Source organism: Monodelphis domestica, chromosome 1 (genome assembly GCF_027887165.1).
Source record: "Monodelphis domestica isolate mMonDom1 chromosome 1, mMonDom1.pri, whole genome shotgun sequence".
NCBI classification, from domain to species: domain Eukaryota; kingdom Metazoa; phylum Chordata; class Mammalia; order Didelphimorphia; family Didelphidae; genus Monodelphis; species Monodelphis domestica.
The window spans coordinates 112,599,487-112,622,468 of record NC_077227.1 but is presented as its reverse complement, the minus strand read 5'-3'; the positions used below and the strand labels follow the sequence as shown (position 1 = coordinate 112,622,468).

The window sequence follows — 22,982 nt, the reverse complement described above, 5'->3', positions numbered from 1 at the left end:
CTGGAGTCAGGAAAACTCATCTTTCAGAGTTCAAATCCAGCCTCAGACATTTACTAAGCTGTGTTGCCTTGGGCAAGTCATGTAACTCTACTTCAGTTCCTCTATAAAATGAGCTGGAGAATGAAATGGAAAACCACTACAGATCTTTGCCAAGAAATTCTTAAATGGAGTCAGTTCATGAAGAGTTGAACATGACTGAAATGACTGAAGAACAATGATCCAGAAGAGACAAACAGCCTCCAGTGTACTAGGTTCCCAGCCAATGTGAATTCAAATGCCACTCTCCCTATAAAGAAGTGGATCAATAGAAAAAGACACTGACAGCAGCCTGGTTACAGCCCACCTGGGCATAATTGTATCACTGGTCCAGGCTATAGGTTAAGGGAATCCAGAATTATCTACCCAACTCACTCATAGCCCTGAGACTATGATAGCATTTTCAACTGGGGTGTTAGAGATTATCAATCCAAATTCACTTCTTCTACTCCCACCCTCATCCCATTTTGCAGGTAAGGAAAGAGGGAAAGAGGGATTTGCCCAATATCACAGAGGTAGTGAGGCTGACTCAAATCCAGTATTCTTGACGATTTTGCCAGACCAGAAACTGAGATGGAATTCTCTCCTCCTCAAATTTTTACCTTTCCTAGATTCATCCCAGTTTGAAACAGGTCAGGCCACTTCTTAGCCCCACTCATAGCCCAACCCTGAAGTCAATGAGAGAGGGAGAACAATGGCAGGGAAGGGATCCCACTTGCCTAAAGAATAATCTACAAAAAGGAGAGTGTGGAGGGGAAGAGTTATAAAGAGGTCTCTCCTCAATGATGGATTGATTTTTGAGTTAATATTGAATGCTTCTACCCCAGAGAGCACTTTACTTCCCACTAGAAAGAGTCAAAAGTTCTATTTAAACACCACCCACTCACCCTCTTTCCCAGTGCCTCATGCCTCCTGGCCCAAGATCATCACAAGTTCTAGATAAGAGTTGTGGAACAATTCTGTAGCAAAGTCTAAAGCTGTTCTGAGGATGGTTCTACTGGGTCCAGGCACCTAGCCTCAAGTCCTAACTCCATTTACTTACTGTTTTGTGACTGGACAAGACAGTCTTTCTAGATCCCATCTCCTCCTTCCCCAGCATCATTTATTTAATATGGCATGGATAATTCTACCACGTTTCACAGAGTAAGAAAAAGACACTATGGGGCAAGAGTTTAGTGAACACTTTAGGCCTTTTAGCTCCAAAGTAAAGCCTCTGGGAAGGTAAAAAAAATACTGAGTAAAGAACAGACTCTTGATAATTGGGAGTTAGAAGCAAAAAGAGTTTGGAGCATGTTGACTATCTCCCTACTGTTCTAAACATAAAAATAAACTCCTTGAAGACAGGGACTATAGTCTACGTATAGAGTTTAATCTCTTCCATCTTCCCCTAGTACCTAGCAGAATATATTCCACATAGGTAATGTTCAGCATTTTTTAATGAATAAATGAATGGAGCATATGGAGCATTTTTTAATGAATAAATGAATGGAGCATATGGGCTGCTAGGTGGCACAGAGTCAGGAAGACCCAAATTCAAATCTAGTTTCAGATATACACTAGCTGGGTGACCCTACACAAGTCACCTAATTCTGTTGGCTTCAGAACAAGGTGGAGAAGGAAATGGCAAAGAACTCTAGTTCTTTATCAAAAAAACCCCAAATGGAGTCATGAAGTTGTACACAACTGAAATGAATGACAACAATGGAGTAATTATCCAATCTGGCATGTAAATACAGTATACAAAATATTCAAGAAAGAGATTGGAAAGGGGAATGTGAGGACCTGGGACTTTCCACATCTAGGGAGTCTTTAAACTAGTATGTATAAAAGAAGGTAGGTGACTAAACAATAAAGAAAAATCTTAGATCATCCATAGTCATCATTGTGGAGAACACAAAGAGAAAGAAATCTAGCGTTTTTCTAGGACCAAAGGTAAGGAGATGTCTTGTCATCTCCAGTTTTCAGGGAACGTGGTCATCAGTAGTCAATAAACATTTATTAAGTGCCTTTTATGTGCTGGGGGAAGTAGGAAGAACAGTAAAGAAGTAAAAGAAATCCAAAATGAGTACAACCAGGTGGGAAATGAGGAGATATCTGAACTGGTTCTTTTTCCCCCTCCTTAAATGGAGGTTCAGAAATATAGTTCTATCCTCTAGTCAGAAGGACGGAGTACTTAAAAGCTATGAATACCAAAGATAATTGGAACTTTCAAGATGATAAGATTTCCTAATGATGAGTTTACTAAGAGCAGAAGAGAATGAGAACTACTTCAAAGCCAAAGAATGATGAGAGAAAAGTAGTATTGGGGTATTCATTTCTCACAAAACTTGAACGTTGTACTTATTTCAATAACTTTTTAATGATGAAAGAAAGAAAGACACATACATTTTAAAGGAAGCAGAACTAGAAGATGTCTTGCAAACCCTGCCAATTGCCTGACAAAGATGCTAGCCTTTCCTCTGCCCCAAGGATTTTATCATACCTGCAGCTTTCACTTGTGGGTATAGGCCCCATTATCAACCAATTCAATTAAATTCAACAAACATAATTATTAAGTGCCTAGTATATTCAAGGCCCACTCCCAGGAAGAGAATAGGTACAGGGGAAAATCTAGTAGTAGTATGTAAACAAAACAGGGTATGTAATGTAAAAAAAAAATAGGGGGGGAAAATAAATTTTTGTTTAAAAAAGAGTTTCAATCATGTAACCATGGAAAACATTCTAAATTAATTAAGTAAATAAACTCTAAAAAAAATTTTTTTAAGTTTCATAAAGAGGGAACCTTACAAGCCTTGAAGGATGAGACAGGACATCTTTAAGTGGAAATGGCATGGGGTCTAGTCCCAGGGTATATAGAAGAAGACATTCCAGGCACAAGGTATACATAACTTGAGTAGATGTAGGAAAAGAAAGACAAAGTCAGGGAATATTTCTTTTGCAACTAAGGGCATACAATTGACCACCATTATTATGGTGGCTTATTCCAAGTCTTGGCCTCCTCAAAATAAAGACCTAACTAGATTCACTAATTAGCCCCCCATATCTTTGAATAGGTTCATAGGGCGGGGGACAGCAGTAGAAATTAACTTTTTGGTTGCTAATGACCAGGAACTCCTCTAGCACCAGAGTCAAAGATCACATTGATTACTTCCCAAAGCTGGGAGTTAGTGGGAAGCCACTAGCCTTCTGCTCTAGCATATTCTGTCCAAATCCATGTTCAGCCACGGATGTAAAGGGTGTCTCTTTATGCTGGGTAGGGGGTGGAGGGGAGGATCCCAAATGGAAAAGACAAAGTTCATGAGGAAAAAATAAAATCAGGACAAGTTGCCAGCTGTGGCCTCGTAAAGCAGCCTACGCCAGGGGAACAGGCACACTCTGCTCAAACTGCCTGCCAGACCCCCAGCTGCAGAGTTTGCTCATTTTAATGAGGGTTTTTTTGTTTTTTTTTTCTGGGCAAAGGTATCTCCTGCCAAAAAATAAAAACACTGAACTGAGTAGAGAGGGAAAAAAATACCAATTTCATCCTCCAAATTCCAGCTGCAGGATAGTTCTTAAAGATATGTACTCTATTCTTCTCTAGGTTAATGTAGTCTTTTCTTATTCTAGCCCAGGTATTAGAATTCGCCCAAGTCCAAGGCAAGGAGAAGAAATTTATAGTTTAGAAAATAGGTGACCTTTGGAAACAAGGATTCTGTCTGTAGGACTGTCTCCCTTTCCAACCTCATGTCCTATTGCTCCTCTCTGCTTCAGGCAGGTCCACACATACCATCTCCCACCAGTGCATACCATGGAAATTCTCCCACACCTGCAATCTACCTTCCCACCTACACACCTCCTCTGAGATACAGATCAAGTCCCACCTAACCTAAGAAGTCTTACCTGACCAACCCAGCCCACAATAATCATCCTTGGATGACTGAATGATGACCACCCTTCCCACCACTGAAATCAGTCCTATTCAGATAGCCCTGGGTCAAAGTAAATCTCTTCCACTCTTCAGGCCTCAGTGTCTTCATTAACTTAAATGACTCCTATGGTCCTTCTCCATCTAATAATCTATGATCAAATGACATCTTTTACTGGTTGGTTGGTCAATCAACTTTTTAAGCAATATAATACATCATCTCAATTGGGCTATGAGCTTCTTAAAGACAAAGACTCAAGTTATAGTTCTCTGGTCTTCTCCAGTTGCCTCAAACCCACCTCAGGATAAAATAAATGCTCAGTCATCATTGTTTGTTAATTATTTTAATTCTCAGCTTAAATATACAAACCACTAAAGAGAGAGTTTAAAAAAAATGGATCTTCCAGAGTCATTTGGGCAGCTATAAAATGAAGCCATAATATATATCCTAATGGAAAGGCCATAAGACTGTGAGTCAGTAGACCTTGCTTTTGGCTCCACTTATTTTTAGCAAATAACCTTTATTTTCCTTAGTTTCCTCATCTACAAGACAGAAATAATGTTACATGCCTTAGCTATTGCCCTGATAAGGTCCTTGTAAGATTCAAGTGAAATAACGTATATGGTGTTAAACCCAGATTCAGAAAGTTGGGTTCAAATCCCACCTTAGCACATACTAGCTATGTGACCTTGGACAGGCCATTTAACAACTCTTGGACTCAGTTCCTCATCTGTAAAATGTTCCAGGGGTATCTTCAATTCAATATATCTAAAACTGAACTCATGATCCCCCTCCTTAAAACACTCCCCTCTTCCAAACTTCCCAATGTCTATCAAAGCAATTGTCATCCTAGTGTCTCAGGTTCATAACCTCAGCATTATTTTTGATCCTTCACTCTCCCACAACCCCCATATTGGAACAGATGCCAAATCTTGTCATTTCTACTTTCATAATATTTTTTGTATCTGACCGCTTTTCTCCACTTACACAGCTACCATTTTTGTTTAGGCTCTCATTGGCTCTTGCCTTGGTTTTTACAACAGTCTCCTACCTAATTGGTCTCCATCCCTGAAACTTCTTTCTTCCCATTCCGATCTATCCTACATACCAATGCTAAAGTCATTTTCCTCAAATGAAGATCTAACCAGGTCACTCTCCAACTCAATCAACTCCAGGGGCTTCCTATTGCCTCTGGAATAAATTAGAAACTACTCTATTTAACTTTTAAAGTCCTACAATACACGCTGGCCCCAAACCAGCTTTCTAGGCTCATTAGATTTTCTTGGATTCTCTGATTTATCCAAATTGGGCTTCTTTGGACTCAGTGCCTTGGTACTGGCCATCCCCACTGTGTAGAACATATTATCTCTATACTCACCTCATAATCCCTCTCTACTTTAAGATACTTTTTATTCTTTAAGAAGTCTTTACTGATTCCTCAAATTACTAAATCCCTCCCTCTCAAACTATCCTGTAATTTGTGTATATATGGAAGGATATACATACATGTGTATTTTTAAATTTATATTAGACTATTAGCTCATTTTGAGTACGAGTTATTTCATTCTGACATATAATTAGTATTTCATTAATACCTGTTGATTATTTATTGACTAGATGTACTTCAAGGCCCCTTTGTAAAAATGGAGATTTGAACCCTAGACTTCAATCCCCAGAAGTCCTTGGTATTTCCCAGAATTCCCTATAATCTCACCTGAGTTTCCACCTGGGTGAGATCACAATGAGTATTAAACTGGCTCTCTGCCTCCCACGGGGTCTCTTCCATTTTGCAATGATGTAGTAAGTAAGCTAAGCGCAGGGGTTCTGAATTGGCTAATCAGTCATGGGCACTAACTTGGTTTATTATTTGTATCCTTGATTTCTAATACTCTTAATAAACCTCATAAAACATAATACTTTTATTACTAGAAACTAATTTAACTGTTACACCTTCCAACTCTAAATCGATGACTCTATCATCTGAAAGAAACCTACTTTGAAAATTTAATGCAGAATCTCCCTATGGGTGTGGGACACTACATAAAATATCAGATATGGATCATGTGGCAAGTTGGTCATATGGTTATGTTTGGTTTATGTGTTCAGTTTTGATGGATTTTTTTATTGTTTTGAGAAATGGCTTTCTGGGAGGGAAAGGGAAGGATGTTTTGAGAAATGTAGGTGATATAAAAAAAATACTAATACAATTTTCAAGAAGAAAAAAGAAAAATAAAGTTCAGTTATCTCCAATTTATCTGGTATGTGTCTTATTCATAGAAAGTTGTTTTGGATGTTGTCTTCACCATTAGATTGTGAGCTCCTTGAGGATAGGGAAGAATTGTTTTTCCCTTTCTTTTTATCCTCAGGACTTAGCACAGTGCCTGATGCATAGTAAGGGTTTAATAAATGTTTGCTGACGTGATTAAGCATTTATTATATTCCCTTACTAAATGCTAAGCACCCGCTGGGGATACAAATATAAAAACAAAGCAGTTCTTGCTCAAGGAACATACATTTGACTAGGGGAAAACAAGACATACACAGATAAGTAAATACATAGTGGATAAAAAATAAATTAAAAGCAATTTTTTTGAGGGGAACATTAAGGACTGAGGGGATTAGGAAAGGCCTCTTGTAAGAGGTGGTTGAGTTGAACCTTGAAGGGGCTTCTAAGAGATAAAGGTGAGAAGGAGAACATTCCAGATATAGAAGTTCAGAGTGTAGAAAGACACAAGAGTGGGAGATGGAATTTCATGCATGGGGAATAGCCAGTAGGCTAATGTGGCTGAATCATAGAGCACAGGAGGGGAAGTAATATGAAATCAATCTGGAAAGCTAGGCTGGAACCAGATGGTGAAGAATTAAATGCCAAACAGAGAAGTTTAAAGTCCTGCACTCACATAAGGCATTCTTATTGCAGCTGTTAATGACAACATCACTGAAGTTACACTGGCTTGGCCCCAGTCATGGTCCCTCCAGCCCAGGACTCTGACAGAGAAGTTGGGGGACAAAGGGAGCCTATGGTTGTTCTCTCTGAAACCAGCCTCATATGTTATAAATGAGGATATTGAAAGTTCCCCCCTTTTTTTTTTAAACCCTTACCTTCCGTCTTGGAGTCAATACTGTGTATTGGCTCCAAGGCAGAAGAGTGGTAAGGGCTAGGCAAGGGGGGTCAAGTGACTTGCCCAGGGTCACACAGCTGGGAAGTGGCTGAGTGTCAGATTTGAACCTAGGACCTCCCATCTCTAGGCCTGGTTCTCAATCCACTGAGCTACCCAGCTGCCCCCTGAAAGCTCCCTTTTAACAGTCTACAAAGAACTTTCAAAACCCAACAAACAAACAAGGGTACAAGGGTTACTATTATTCCCATTTCACAGATGAGGAAACTGAAAAGCAGAGTTTAATTTGATTTGCCCAAGTTCATACAACTAGTAATCAATGGAATCAGGGCCTAAATCCATATCTTCTACCACAAAGCCCATTTATATTCCTTTCAAAAATAGCTGGCTAACATTCACCATAAATTAGCTTTTTACCAGTCTTCAAGACAGGTCTCCCAAACATTCTTAGTTCAACCCGAAAGCTCACTCATCCAAAAAGGAGCTTCTAGCAAACAAGCACTGTGAAATGGTTCACTCCCTTTGGGTTCACTCTCAGGTCTGTTCCAATTTCTAATCTCACCTCTTCCATCTTGTCCTGATGAAATTGAATTTTTTTTTAACCCATGTAAGACTTATATGGCACATGTATGTCTATTGAATTTCATTTTATTCTATTTAGTCAAACACTCTAGCTTGTCAAGATAATTTCTGATTAAGAACTGAGAGTAACAAAACATATGACTTATCATTTGTTTATATGGGTATATGATTTGGGGTTTGGGTTTTAAAAGATTGCTTTATTGCAAAAATGAATAATATGGAAATAGGTATAAGTGGTATCATTTGTATAACCCAATGGAAGGGCATGTTGACTCCAGGTGTGGGGAGGGAAAAGGGGAGGGAAAGAAAATGAATTATGTACTCATAGAAATATATTTTTAAAATAAAAAAAAGATTTTTAAGATAATTTCTCATCCATTGTGTATCATCTACACTTCTATCCAAGGCATTGATAAAAATATTAATTGGCACAGGGTTCACCAAAATTCTCTTGGAATAAAATGTCCATGTGTTAGGATTGATAATAGCTATCTCATAAAGCAAAGTCTACCCTTCATAGAAACTACCTTCTAAGGAGGTAAAGCCTAGATCTTTAGGAGATCACTGAAGTTTATAAGTAGTAATTTGATTTTGAGCCCCATCTTTTCAGTACTAAAGGCAGAATGGTTAACATGGAAATTCTAGTTACTGCCTTTTCGTTTTTCATTTTCTCCTCCACCATCTTCATGGTTGACTCACTTTTTGGGTTTCTCATATTACACTTAATGAAGATAATAGCTGACATTATAATTATGATCAGAATTAGGATAATGCCCTATATTTTCTTAAGTCTTGCCCTTGAATAATTCCCTATATATCTAGACATTTATTTGAAGCCCAAGAATACATCATGGTGAACCTGGAATCAGACATCCCATATTTGAATCCTGGCTCTGTTGTATAGTGACATGGTGACACATCCCTTTGGGCCTCTCAGACAAGGACTGGGTTTTCCAACATCTCCATCCTCTCTATATGCCATGCATGTATATATGTGTGCAAATGCTTGTGCCAAGACCCTTTGAGTAATAGCTGGGGGGGGAGGGGGGGAGATACAGATGCTAAGTAAGAGTCTTCCTTTTAGCGAGTTATTTTTCAGTTTTCCTGGCCTCAGTTTTCTTATCTGTAAAATCAGGAAGTTGGACTAGATGATATCTAAGGTCCCTTTCAGTTTCAAGTATAGATGACATTTAATTTTGTGGTTTTATCTTTCAAAGGGGATGAATAGTTCCTATCTTTAGAGAAAAGATTTCCTTCAGTTTGAATTTATATTGAACAGATATCCTTTGAGGCTAATGTTGGACATGAACTCATAACAGAACAACTGTTATGAGATCATAGATTTAAAAGAATCATCAGAAAGGGATTTAGTGCAACCTTCATATTTTCTATTTGGGGAAACTGAGGCCCAGGCAAAACAATGATTGGTAAAATATCAGAAATGTTGTGTCAGAGGTGAGTCCACGTTGTCTGATTTTAAAGACATTTCTAGAACTTGATCAAACATGGAAAATGCCAACGTTATCCATCGCATCTCAAGCCATCGCTAATTGTCTTGGCTTTTGTCTTGTCAATAGACTTTGATGTCTCTGGAAGAGTAAGTAAAGCTGACGACTTGGTGTGACTGCCTCATTTTAAATCCAATTCATGTGCAAGTTGAAAAATCATCCCCTGATGTCATTGGTCCTCTTCAAAAACAAAGGATCACCACCACCACCAAGAACAACCACAATTCTTTGTTTCCTCTCTGTTCTTTGAAAATAAAGTCACACTAATCTCTTCCTCCCCAAAATCTTCTGAAATGTCTTTAAAGTGAGTGTAACCATGTGTAAAAGGGAGAGCTAGAGAGGTCACTGCTGGAACTGATTCTTGGCAAACTTTCTAAGTAGATAAGTTTGTCTTCCATCTTCAATCTTGTCCTTTGATCTTTTCTTTCCAGGCTGATGCCTAGCAACCCCATCCTGCCCTCTGATAAAATAATTCACTCTTACTCATACTAGGGAATGTAATTTAAAATGTTATCCAGAGCAAGAAATGAGAATTTTAAAAGGGGACACCAAGAAGAGGGGAATGCTTATTCCAAAAGAAAGACTCTCTAAATGGTAGAAGAGGGAGCTCTTTGGAGTAAAGGGAGGCCTTCTCAGGACCTCAGAATTCCCCCTCCATGAACAACTACTTACTCTGTCTATTCCAAGTCAAGCCCTACTCCAAAGCCTACATGATTATATTGTAATGATAAAGAATGCCTGACTGTCATAAAAGAAACTTGTTGACAAAAGACTTAAGTTCAAATCTTGCCTACAACAGTTCTAAGCTATGTGATCATGGATAAGCCATTTAACTTCTTGGACTTTCAGTTTCTTCATTTATAAAATGGAAATTGCATTTGCATGACCAATCTTGGAAGGTTATTGTAAGGATACCCTTCTCTCTCCCTCCTCCTCTGCTCTGGCTTCTCCAATAATACTCTATATCAGGGGTATGATAAAAAGAAGAGAGGATAAAGAGCAGACCTAAGGCTGCTTCTTCAAAGATAGCATTCCTACCCTCCATACCCCATGCCCTGTTCATATGGCCTCTCCACTCTTCTTTGCCTGTCTAGCTAAATCATTCCTATTCTTCAAGATCCAGCTCTTGGACTATCTCCTCCAGAAAGTCTTCTGTGACCACTCCAACTCAGAGATATCCTTCTCTCCTCTAAGCTACAACGGCTATTGTTGTTTGTCCCTCATTTTCTAAGAGGACCAATGACATCATGGGGTGATATCTTGACTTGTGCATGAATTGGATTTGTGAGGCAGAATTGTGCAAAGTCCTCAGCCTCACTCTTTTCCAGAGCCATCCAAGTCCAGTGGCAAGACAAAAGTTGGAATGACTGGCAATGTCCTGGGGTGCAGTGGATGCCCTTGGCATCGTCAATGTCTGACCAAGCTCTAGACTCTCCATAGCAGCCACCTCAGCCACCTTCATGGCCACTGGAACAAACTGTTCTCTTCTGCCCATTCCACTGGAGGAAGTCTTCCTATGCTTAGGTTAGATCCCCTCTAACTCATCAACAGGTTATGGTCTGTTGGTTACCCTCAACCTGGTTTAGGCCATCTGCCAAGATGATTTGCCAGAATGTGGCTGCTGTGCATGCTGCAGCTTCTTGGATCCACATGTGAGAGGTGAGTGCCAGGTGGAAGCCAAAGATAGATGAGCAGCCCAGAAAAGGGTCACCAAGTCAAACCCATACACTCATACCTATTGTCTTTACTACTTAGCTGAGGGAGATAAGGAATACACTTGTGATTTCACTGGTATAGTGATTCCTAGATAAGGAAACTCTCATTACTATGCAGGTGCAAGTTGGCACTTTCCCTGCAATTTAGTCTTAGGAAAGCTGACCAGAGCTCCAAGATTAAAGTCGAACAGTCAATAGGGGTCAGAGGTAGGACTTCAATTCAGGTCTTCCCGGCTTCTAGTCCAGTCCTCTATTCACTACACCACACTGCCTCTCACCACTTATCATATATTTGTTATTTGGTATTTTTAGTAATAGACGATTAAGCTGTAACTTTTGGTTGGTTACTTCTGTTTAAGTCCCACTCCAACGCTTCCTTATAGTCTGGAGATGTCCCTGGGATAGCCAAGATTTCTGCCAATGAACCATATACATTGGCAGGTTCTACCCTGTTGAAATGGCCTAGACTTGGAGGCCCGGTGATGGACTAAATTGTCTGTTACCAAAAGACTAGCTTAGCTCAATTTCAGAGAAGCTGATCACCAGACTGGCAGGATAATGAAATATTTGGTCATAGCAACTCTCTAAAAGTGCCCGATTATACATTGCCCCTTCATGTTCCATGCCCCACTCCATCTTTTACCTCTTTCTCTAGGCACAATATATAAACAGTATCATTACTTTTCAAAATGGCATGTAATATAGACTAACTTGCCATCTCCAGTGACTCTCCAGACCAAAACTCCTTCCGTTCCCATTAAAATATAAGTTTCTTGAGGGCAGGAACTGTCTCTTCTTAAATTTCTATCCTCAGCACTAATCAAAATACCAGGCATGTAATGAATAAATACTTTTTCATTTATTCATTTCTCCTAAATTGTAGAGGAGTTATATGGTTGGATATTTCATCCATACCAATGAAGTTACAGACCCATGAAATATTCTTAGTCATCAGAGGCAATGTAGTATAGTGGAGCCGGTCTTCAATCTGAAATCTAAGGACCAGAATTTAAAGCCTGCCTGTCTTTCTTTCTACTCATGTCATTCTGGGTAAGTCAGATAACCAATCTGGACCTCACTTTATAGAGCTAGAAAATAATGGTGCTGAACAAGACAACTTTTAAGGTCCCCTCCAACTTTAAATATTTGATCTTTTTCCTCAACATGAATCTTGCATTATTTCTGTAATAAAGCAGAGCTCCTTGAGGGACAGGAAAGCACCTAAAGGATCATTGAACTTGAAGCATGAAAAATTATAATCTAGAGATAAAAGAGATCTCAAAGGCTCATCTGATCCAAATCCTTCATTTGACAGATGAAGAAACTGAGGTTCAGGAGGTTGATGTGATTTATGCAAGGCTACACAAAGAGTATGAAACAAAACTAGGATTCAAACCAAGGTCCTTTGACTCCAGAGCCAATGGAGTCAATATCATGCTGTACTCGAACACCCTCATTTTGTAAATGAGGAAATGGAGTCCACAAATAGGGAAGTATTTTTCCCATGCAATGTCCCCCACAGCTAGCTTATGAAGGAGCCAAGATTTGAACCTAAGTATTCTGACCTCACATCCACTACGCCACCAGGAGGCCTGGTAGATTTACTGAATACAGAAGCATCAGTCATTGGAAATAACTCAGCCCCGATTCCCTTGACCATCCTGAGCCTTTCCCCAATGGTCAAGGGGAGAGAGAATAATCCCCCCTAATGTGTTCTCAACGCCCAGCCTGACAGAGATCCCCAACAGCTGTTGGGTTATTTCTGGGCATGTCTGGCCAAACAGGCACCGCTCCCTTTTCCAGGCAAGTGCACACAACTCAACTATTTCAAGCAGGAAGAGCAACCACATGAGGTGGGGCCCCCAAGGAATGGTAAGCACTCGGGGTGAGGTAGTAGAACAGGGTGCTAAGGCTGAAGATTTGTGACCTGCCACCCATACAGGACCTGGACTTGAAAAACTCTTGCTTTCTACATACTAGGAGTCACCTCTTCAGGGGATGCCCATGATTAGCTTCATTGTACCAAACACACATACCAATCCAGACCACAGACAGGCCTTGTCAGTATGAGGGTTATATTGGGGTGACAAGAGCCTTGGAGTATCTCTTGGGAAAAATGGGAATGTCCTATTTCGAATAGTAGTCAAGAAACTAATAGTTCAATATAATATTCAAGGATATCCTGCCTCAAAATGGCTTTAAATTTCTTCTCCTTCCCTACTCAGCCAAAACTATCATGTAATCATAAAAGCAATATCTGTAGCCAAGCTCTTTTGTGCTCAAACCCCTGGGATACAAAGAGTTAAATAAAAAAAAAAAACTTTAAAAGACATGGCTTTATTCCTGGGAAAAGATATGAGCTCATCTTCAGTTCTACTGTAATACTAACCCACCTGTCCTTCCTCTACCAGGAAAGTCCATTCACTGCCCATCCCAAGCTCGAATGAGGAAGAAGAAGAGAGAAATGAAAGAAATACATTAGGGCAGGAATCCTACAGGAATAGGGCAGGAACAACCAAGGAAAACAGACAGAGACAAGGAAATGGGCACTTGTATAGAATGACAAGATTTGGCAATAATACCAGGATATAACAATGTCAGATAGATCATCATAAAGAGAGAATGACAAGGAGAGGCCCCATTCTTCAGTCTGGCATTGAAGGTGCTCTAAAAACCTGGATTCCTTCCTACCATTTTGGCCTTAATCCACACCATTCACCATTATATACCAATATTTCAATCAAAGCAAACTATTCATTGCCCCTGGAATTTGCTCATGACATTCCCTATTCTGTCTTCCAATCTTCAGAGCTTTATCTTTTCCTCTCTTACCCATCCTTAAAGACCCAGCTTAAATGCTATATCTCCCTTGTAAGCTCCAAGATGGCAGGGACTGCATCCTATCTACACTTGGTATCTCCCTCAGCATTTGGCACAGTATTCTCTTCTCTATATTAATAGATTTTTGTTGAATTGAACCGAATTCCTTGACCCTCTCCTCCCCTCCTACAATTCAGCCCTCTCCAATCAGTTCAACTTCTCTGTGCTCCCTTAACACCTGCTACCTCAAAGGACTTCTCCCATTCTGCCTGGAATTACACTGATCAGCTCATTTGTTTCATCGCAGGATCATAGATTCAGAGGTGGAAGGGACCTAAGAAGTCAAGTCCAGCCTCCTTATCTTATAGATGAGGAAACAGCCTTAGTTAAGTATTTGAGTCAAATTCAAACCCAAGTTTCCCTGACTCCAAGTCTAGCAATCTAGACACTAAGTCATATTACACTCATTTACATTATAATATCTTTGAGGCAAGGGAATGAATGAATTAATGAATGAATGAATGAATGAAGAATGAATGAATGGATCAATCATTGGGGAAAAAAAACCTATTTATTAAGGACTTAATATGTGCTATGTGCCAGACACTGTGCCATATAGAGATACATAGATATATCAGCTATATATAGTATATATACTCAATATATTTGTATATATATATATATATATATATACATATATATATATATATATATATATGAGACAGTCTCTACTTCAAGGAATTTAACATCCTAATAGAGAAAAGTGACACAGTTAATAAAATGATAGCTATGGATCAAAGGAGGTTGAAGATCAAGGAAGGGTGAAGTCATAGGAATGGTGAGTAGAATCTTTCACACCCTTTCCATCAGCAAGGACAATACTGAATTGGTTGGGGTATACACTGCCATGGAAAGAAGGCCCTCACCAATTAACAGAGACCCTGACTTAATTGCTAGGGGCTTCAGTTCAATCTAATCTAAGTTGGACCTGCCAAGTTGAATTCTTCTGAAAGCATCTTTAGAATCTCTTCTGAAGCATCTCTAACAACCATTCACTCATCCTCTCTTTAAAGACTTCCTGGGGCAATTCAGGTTGTTTATGCAGAATTGTAATCATTAGGAAGCTTTTCCTTACATCCAATCAAAATCTATTTCTTTCAGATTTCTACCTTATTCTACTCTCTATAGCCAAGCAAATTAAGTCTAGAAACGCTTTGACATGATAGATTTTCAAATACTTGAAGACAGTTCAGACATCCTCTGTCAAGTCTCCTCCTCTCCAAGCTAAACATTCTTAATTCTTTCAATTGATTGTTTTCCTGCTTTCTCAACCTCCTCTGTACATGGTGACCCCTAGCATAGGGCCTTCTACTTAGTAACTGCTCAATTGAGGTTTACTAAGTTGAACTGATTCATGTCCATTCTCTTCTCTCCCACCACGTGGGATAAAAAATGCTTATCTTCCAAATAACCGCCTTCCTTACTGTGCTTCTTGGAGTCAGAGAAAAAGGTATATAATAAGGACTAACAAGAGTCACTTTGGCATCCATAGGTCTACTGCCCATTCTCACATTGGCAGAGCATCAGATGCCTGACCCCTTCAGCTCCCAAGTGAGAACTGATTAATAAAGACTAAAAGCTATCGATCTATTCTATCAGGCTAACTGGGAACCTTCTAGGTTTAGAGTAAAAGAAAGCCCTACACAAAGCCAATCAACAGGAACCAAGCTCATTTCTCCTCTCCCTTATAAACCCTTGCACCCACATATTCTTCTTTCATCAGTTAGAATTGGCATTCCCTGCTCCACCTCTCCCAACCCAGGGGCTTTATCTTGTCCTATAGACCCATGATTTCTCCTGTATCTGACACTCTCCTCTTTCTTCCCTCTACCAACCTTTAAGTGAGGGACTGATGTTTTCCCTGCATCACAGATCAGATCCCTGGTCACCACAAGGACCAATCCTTAAATTCTCTATACCAGGAGCTTTTAACCTTTTTATACATCATGGACCCCTTTAGCAGTCTGGTGAAGCCTACGACGAATAAGGTCAGGGACTCCTTGAAAATGGCGGTCCATGGATCCCAAGTTAAGAAGCCCTCCTCTATACTCATCTAATTTGTATAGAGACATTCTCTACTCCCAATCTCCAGTGTTTTCATGAGACTCAATCAGGCCATGAGAAACTGGGTCATATTCTTACTGAGGAGGGGGGGAACACCCATTCATTTGGGAGGTAAGAAATGTCATGGAGAAGACCTCACCCTGAGATGCCTGAATGAGATATTGGAAAGAACTCTGCCTTGGAAGAATGAATGATGGACTTGTCACAGCTTATATCAGAAGCTGTGTCTCTCCAGGTATCTGAACCAGTCTCCTACCACTAGACTGACTGCTTCTTGTTTTGGAGGAAAAGATATATACCTGAATGTTGCCTATTTGGCCCAAATGTCCTCACCTTTTTAAGCCTCCCTGCAGAGCTGAACTGGCCACTTTGTTCTGTTTGGCACCAGATAAATGTCCTCTAATTAGAAGGCAGAAAGACAGAGCCAAACCTGGTCAGCATTTCACACCAGCCACAGATGATTTGCTTCTACCTCACAGGGGCCCCAAGTAGCTTTCATAGCAAAGCTCCCTGCAAGCATTCCCTATGACTCACTGGGACAGGTAGGACATCCATTGAGAGGCCCTAAAGGATAACTTTTCAGCCTATTTCCACAGAGAAATATGTCAAAAAACAAACAAACAAACAGGTCATCCAGCCTTTAGGAGATTGGGGACCAAACCACTACATGGCATGCAGTAAATTCCATGTAGATCCACAGCTTGCCTTCTTTGTGACTCAAAGCCAAAGGGGATGGAAATTCCCCATCGTCCCCTATTTCCCCACTCTCCACTGTGGACCCTGTTCTACCAACGAGCTGATATCCAAGTGCCCCCTCCCTCCTTCCCCATAACTGCCAAAGCGAGGCTATAATACAGTATGATCAAATAGCACTGAGGGAGACAAGGACTTCAGTGTTCACCGGGCCTGAGGAAGATAGAATCAAGAGAGCCAACATCTCCCAGCCCCAACAAGTTCACTCAAGAGTTTCTCCAAAGGGCAGAGAGAGACGCACCCGAGAGAAACGCTGTACTATTAGGAAACCCTGGGATCAGACTCCCACTGTTTGCACTGCTGTCTGATGTGACTAATTCCATTAGCATAGAAGCCAAACAGAGCCTGTTCCTATCAGCGGGAGGTGGGCAAGGATGCCAGAGTTTGAAGTCACTGGATTTGAGGAGGTACAGCAAGGAAACCAGATAGGATGGGCCAGCTAGAGAAGAGGAGTGGGCTACAGGCTCTGTCTGCTCAGCAGAAGCTACACCCATCCCGTGTAGATCCATGCCTGCCTCTGCTGCCAGCTGCCATCTCTAGGTTCAAATAAAGCCTTCAGCCCTCCCCCTGCCCTCCTTCCAAGGGGCAGCTCCCTAGGGGGACGGTTTATACAGATGTCACTCACCCGTCTGCTCCCAAAGAATTTCTTCCCTTTCATCCTCTGGACCTGGGGGAGAGGCTGAACCCCTCCACACTTTCCAGCCACTATTTCCAGTTGGTTTTCAAGGGCAGGAGGAGAAAAAGAGAGACAGGGGGCTGCTGTACCTAAGCTGGCTTCTTCTCCCTTGGATAGTGCCGAGGCTGGGACTGGAGACAGCAGAAACAATGCTCAGAGACCTCCCCAGCATGTCATCATCACCTGATCACTACCCTACACACCTCACACCAGGAAGAGGAGCTGGAAGGTGGAAGGCAGCCCCACGGCTGGGTGTTGGCTTGACTCAGATGGAGCAGCTGGAGGAGCTGGTGTGGATGATTCAACGTGCAAGTAGTAGGAGGACGAGAGAGAAAGAGAGGGAAGGCAGTGCTTCACGTCGCACCTTCGACAAGGCAAAGGAAGACTGTAAAGAACCCACCCCATAAATCTTGAATTCCCCAGAGCCAGAATCTTGGCTTTTCTGCCCTTCTTAGAGAGCAAAACAATCAGTGAATAAATTCTGGCCTCACATGGATAACTACTATTCAGGTTTCTGTTCCACAGGTGGGGAGGAATGCTTCCAAAATGGATTGCCTCCATGGAAGAGTACCAGAAAAGGAAGAGGGCATAAGACAATGCCATATAAGCATCATTTCAAAGAACAGGGGCTGAAGAACCTAGACCCCCAAGAAGACATAAAAGGGACACAATAACTGCTTCAAATATCCTAGGGGTTAACATGTAAAAGGATGGACTCATTTGTGTTCTTCTAAAATTATGTAGGACAAATAGGTGGAATTTATCCACCTAGGCAGTTAAGATGGCACAGTAGACGCAGTATTAAGACGTGGACTTGGCGTCTGGAAGATGTGGATTAAAATCCATTTTCAGACACTTATTAGCTGTGACCCTAGGGATTCCCTTGGTTTCTTCATCTATAAAATAAAGTTGATTACAGCACAACTTCACAGGGTTCTTGAGAGAATCAAATGAGATAACATATGTAAAGTGCTTTGTTAAGCTTGAAGTGCTTTAAAAATACCGTTGTTGTTGTTATTATTATTATTATTATACCAGCTCCTTAAAAGAACTTTCTAACAATGTGAACTGGCCAGCAATGGAATGAACTCTCTTATGAGGTAGTAAACTTTTGGATTCTGAAAGTATTTAAGTAAAAGTTGGATGACCACCAATCAGACATATTGCAGAAGGAATTTGAGCTTGTGTTTAGGGAAGATGAGTTGAATAACTTCTCAAGCCTTACTAAATCTAAGACCCTTCCAAGGGTCTTAGAGTCCAAGTTTTTTCTATGACTTACACTTGGCCTTTTCCACATGAATTTTTTTTCTTTGATGGGGGGCAAACAGGTTCTCTAGTTTAATAATCCCTACTGTGGATTGAGGCAGCTAGGTGGGACAGTGGATAGAGAGCCAGGTCTAGAGTTGGGTGGGATCTGGGTTCAAATATGGCCTCAGATACTTCCTAGTTGTATGGACGTGGGCAAGTTGCTTAACCTCATTTGTCTAGCCCTTGCCCCTCCATCTTAAGCTTTCTAAATTTTCTAAGACAGAAAGGGTTTAAAAAAAAAAATCCCTACTGTGGATGAACCAACCATCCATAAAGCTATCTCATCACTTTCCCACAGTACAAACAAGCTTTGAGGATCTCTTGTATCACTGGTATGGGGATACTGTTTCTACCACCATGATGAGTAGCAGCACTTTCACTGTTTTTCTGTGACTTTTGAGAAATTTATTTCCTTTTCTTAGTTCAGTAAAATGGCAGAGTTGGACCTCTCTGGTAATCTGCTGAAGCTTATGGACCTCTTCTCAGAAAACCTTTTTGTTTTAAAAGAACTGAAGAAGATGCTAAATTTCAGTTAGAAATTAGTGAAAATAAAGATGTCGTTTTTTTCCCCATGCAAGCTCACAGACCCCCTGGAACTCTCTCACAGATCCTAGATTAAGACCCTTTGTATTGGATGATCTCTTCCATTTCTGACTATCTTTGATTCTATTAATGATATACGTTATCAGTGTTGCTATATTAAATGTCAACTTTCTAGACAGTGTCATCTATAATCATAGCAATTATACCAGAGTGAGGGTTCCCCCTTAAAGAAACATTGTAGGGGGCAGTTAACTGGTTCAGTGGACATTTCCTAGTCATGTGATCCTGGGCAAGTCACTTAACCGAAAATGAATAGCCCTAATTGCTTTTCTGCCTTGGAACGGATACCTAGTATCAACTCTAAGATAAAAAGGTAAGAGTTGCTTTGTTTTGTTTTTCTTAAAGAGAAGAAAAAAGAAATACTATTAATTCTTCAGAGCAAAATCTGTATGCCCCTGAATAGCAAATACTGATCTGAATCCCCAGAGTGCCCCACACTCAGCTCAACACTCCACCCAAAAGCTTAAAACCAATAAACAGCTCTAAGGTTTAACACTAGGACAACATTCCAGCTCCTCTTACAATCTCCCCAGTGTCCCCACAGAGGACCTCTCCCAGCAAGTTTATGAAAACACCTCCAATACTTACTCTCTCTGTCTCTCTCTCTCTCTCTTTCTCTGTCTCTCTGTCTCTCTCTCTCTCTCCTCCCCGCCCCCTCCCTCCCTCCCTTCTCTCTTACTCCTGTCAATGCTCTTCACCTCTTCACACTAAAGAGCTCAGTGGATAGAGTCAAGCCTAGAAAGAAGAAGTCTTGGGTTCAAATATAACCTGAGACCTTTACTAGCTGGTGTGATCCTTGGCAAATCACTTAACCTGCCCATTGCCTAACCCTTACTACTCTTCTGCCTTGGAATCAATACATAGTTTTGATTCTAAAATAGAAGGTAAATTTTTGTGTGTATATATATATATATATATATATATATATATATATATATGCATGCATTGCTTTTTAAAAGTGTCCCCTTATCACAACTCCCTTGCCAAATGGCTACCTTGCCAACCCCGAAAGTTGAAGCTTCATCTCAGTCACTAGGAAACCTGCTATTAAGATTTAAAATTATAGGATCATAGGATCAGAACTGGAAGAGACCTCAGAGGTCATTGAATCCAACTTCTTTATTTTATAGACAAATAAAACTTTTTTAGCCCTTATCTTCCATCTTAGAATCAATATGAAAGGTCTGTGGTCAAATTTGAACCCAGGCCCTTCTGTCTCTACACCTGGCTCTCATTGTTCTGAGTCACCCAGTTGCCCCCTGCTAAAGAAACTTTTAAGCAATTTGCCCAAGAACACATAGGTAGTATGTGTAAGAGGAGGGATCTGGGCCCAGTTTGAACTTCTAATTCCAGAATCAGTGTGCTTTCTTTCTAGAGTTATCATGAGAGGCCTTAAGAGGATAAAAAGACTTGCCCAGAGTCATAAAGGTAGAAGGTAGAAAGCCAGAATTAATATGTACTTAGTGCCCTGAATTTTGTTTTTTTAATTAATTTATTTATTTTTACATGTTATTTAATTGATTAATTGTGAGAATTTTTCCATGGTTACATGATTCATGCTCTTCTCACCCCACTCCCATAGCCAATGCTCAGTTCCACTGGGTTTTACAAAAATGTGTCATTGATCAAGACCTATTTCTATATTATAGATATTTGCACTAAGGTGATCATTTAGAGTCTATATCCCCAATCATAACCCCTCAACCCATGTGATCAGGCATATGTTTTTCTTCTATGTTTCTACTCCCACAGTTCTTTTTCTGGATGTGGATTCTCATTAGTCCCTCAGAATTGTCCTGGATCATTGCATTGCTGCCAGCAGAGAAGTTCATTACAATTGATTGTACCACAGTGTATCCATATCTGTGTATAATGTTCTCCTGGTTCTGCTCCTTTCACTCTGCATCAATTCCTGGAGGTCGTTCCAGTTCACATGGAATTTGTCCAGTTCATTATTCCTTTCAGCACAATTGTATTCCATCACCAGCATATACCACAATTTGTTCAGCCATTCCCCAATTGATGGGCATCCCCTCGCTTTCCAGTTTTTGGCCACCACAAAGAGCATGAGTGCCCTGAATTCTAAGGAAGCACATGTTGTACCCTTAACTTCAAATTTCTGCTGGAAACAAGAGACTTATGTTTGATTCTAAAGTTATGACACTGTCACCTTGGCCAAGCCCAAATGGGTCCATTCTCTCTAAAAGAGTGATATTTTGAGGTTACTGCCATTCCACACCAAGAGAGAGTAGACATGATAAAAGCAAAGCTGGTCAGAGTCTAGAGGAAAAAGAGCTTGGTTGGTTGGTTGGTTGGTTGGTTTCAAAAAAGAAAAAGTTGAGAACTGGATGGTTTGTTCCCATTACGACCCAGCTGTTGACTCTTAGGAGAGCTCTCCTGCTCCAATTCTAGTCACTGATTACAGGTACATGGACAGTTCTCCTCCTTATCAATAGTTTCTATTCAATAACTACATCTTCCTGCCCCTTCCTTATGGTAAATTCATTTCAGCATACTCTAATTTTTCTGTGAACAAATTCTACTCTCCCTACCCGAATCATTTATAAGAGAAAAGAAGCAGCAAGTTTATTCTCAGGCTATAAGGATATAATGAAAAAGAAAGCAGATCATCAAAGCTTGAAAAGGAGGAATAGTCAGCTAGGGAATCCCCACAGGAGCTAATGTTCTCTTTGGAAGCTTCTAAATATTCTGTTGGGTCATAGGAATTCCCAGAGTATTCTATAAGGGTCATTAGAATCTTCATAGCATTTTACTGGAGTCACTGGAATCCCCAGTGTTCTCAAGAATCAATACTATTTCCTGGTAGCAACAAATTCAGTGAGGCAGTTATGATGTAAAAATCAAAACCCTAAAAAATATAAAGCTTAAAGGAAAGAGGAGTCAATAATTAAAACTTAGTGGCATGGTATTTGCTACTTATCAACAAAGCTGTAACAATATCAAGAGCATCTCTCTGTCTCTCTGTCTCTCTCTTTCCACTACCACCACCACCACCTCTTTCTTTTCTCATGTCTATCTTGTGCTTTTTATAACTAAGTGGTCCAGCCTTTCCTCACCTCTAGATGCTTGGTGGAAATAAAAGTATTGTTATCAATGCAAAGAACTAGAACGCTGAGTCCTGGCCATTGATGTGAATTCTAATGCTCTTTCCCAACAGAACAAACCAAACAATTAAATCAGTTGGTAAATAAACATTTATTAAGTTTATACTAGGTGCCAGGCATTGTGCTGAGTCCCAATCTGAGATGTTCAATGATTGGGGTGTAAAGGGGGAGAAGGGAAAGGAAAGGTAAAGAAGAGGTCCAATAGGAAATGGGAGATGTCAGTCTAGAGGTCAGCCTAGAGTGGTTAGGGATGGATAAATAGCACTGGGAATTATCTGCATTAAAATGATGAGTGATCCATGGTGAGATCACCAAGTGAACTAAGGCTAGAAGGGGAAAAGAAAGGGGACCAGTACAATGTCCTGAAGGATACTTATGTGTGATGTAACCTGGATGAAGATCCATCAAAGGAGACTGCAACGGTTTGTTCAGAGACAGGAAGAGAATCAAGAGAGTCATGTCATGAAAGCCTCAAGAGGAAAGTATAAAGGAGAAGAGGGTGATTTAATAGAGTCAAAGGCTAGAAAGAAGTCAAAAAAGTCTGAGGACTGAGAAAAGGTCACTTGATAGATCATTACAGTTGACTCAAGAAAGGAATTAGGGTATTTGCCCATCATTTAATGGCCCATATAACCAAGAAAAATCCCAAAGAGACGGCTAATTTGTTTTAAGCAAAGCAACAACAACAACAAAAAAAAAATCCAGTTC

At 40.3% G+C, this 22,982-nt stretch overlaps 1 protein-coding gene across 5 annotated transcripts in view; it reads right to left on the bottom strand.

The window, feature by feature from the left end:
* The window catches only part of SH3PXD2A (SH3 and PX domains 2A), a 337,587-nt gene that overhangs the window by 232,171 nt on the left and 82,434 nt on the right, over positions 1-22,982 (bottom strand). Inside the window, exon 1 of one of the 5 annotated variants that reach the window (XM_056804514.1) lies at positions 17,188-17,639. The exons of the other annotated variants lie outside the window; for them this stretch is intronic. Within the exon in view, the coding sequence (XP_056660492.1) occupies positions 17,188-17,220 (33 nt within the window). The 5' untranslated portion in view covers positions 17,221-17,639. Of the gene's footprint in view, positions 1-17,187; positions 17,640-22,982 lie in introns of those variants that run through there. 5 annotated transcript variants of the gene reach the window in all.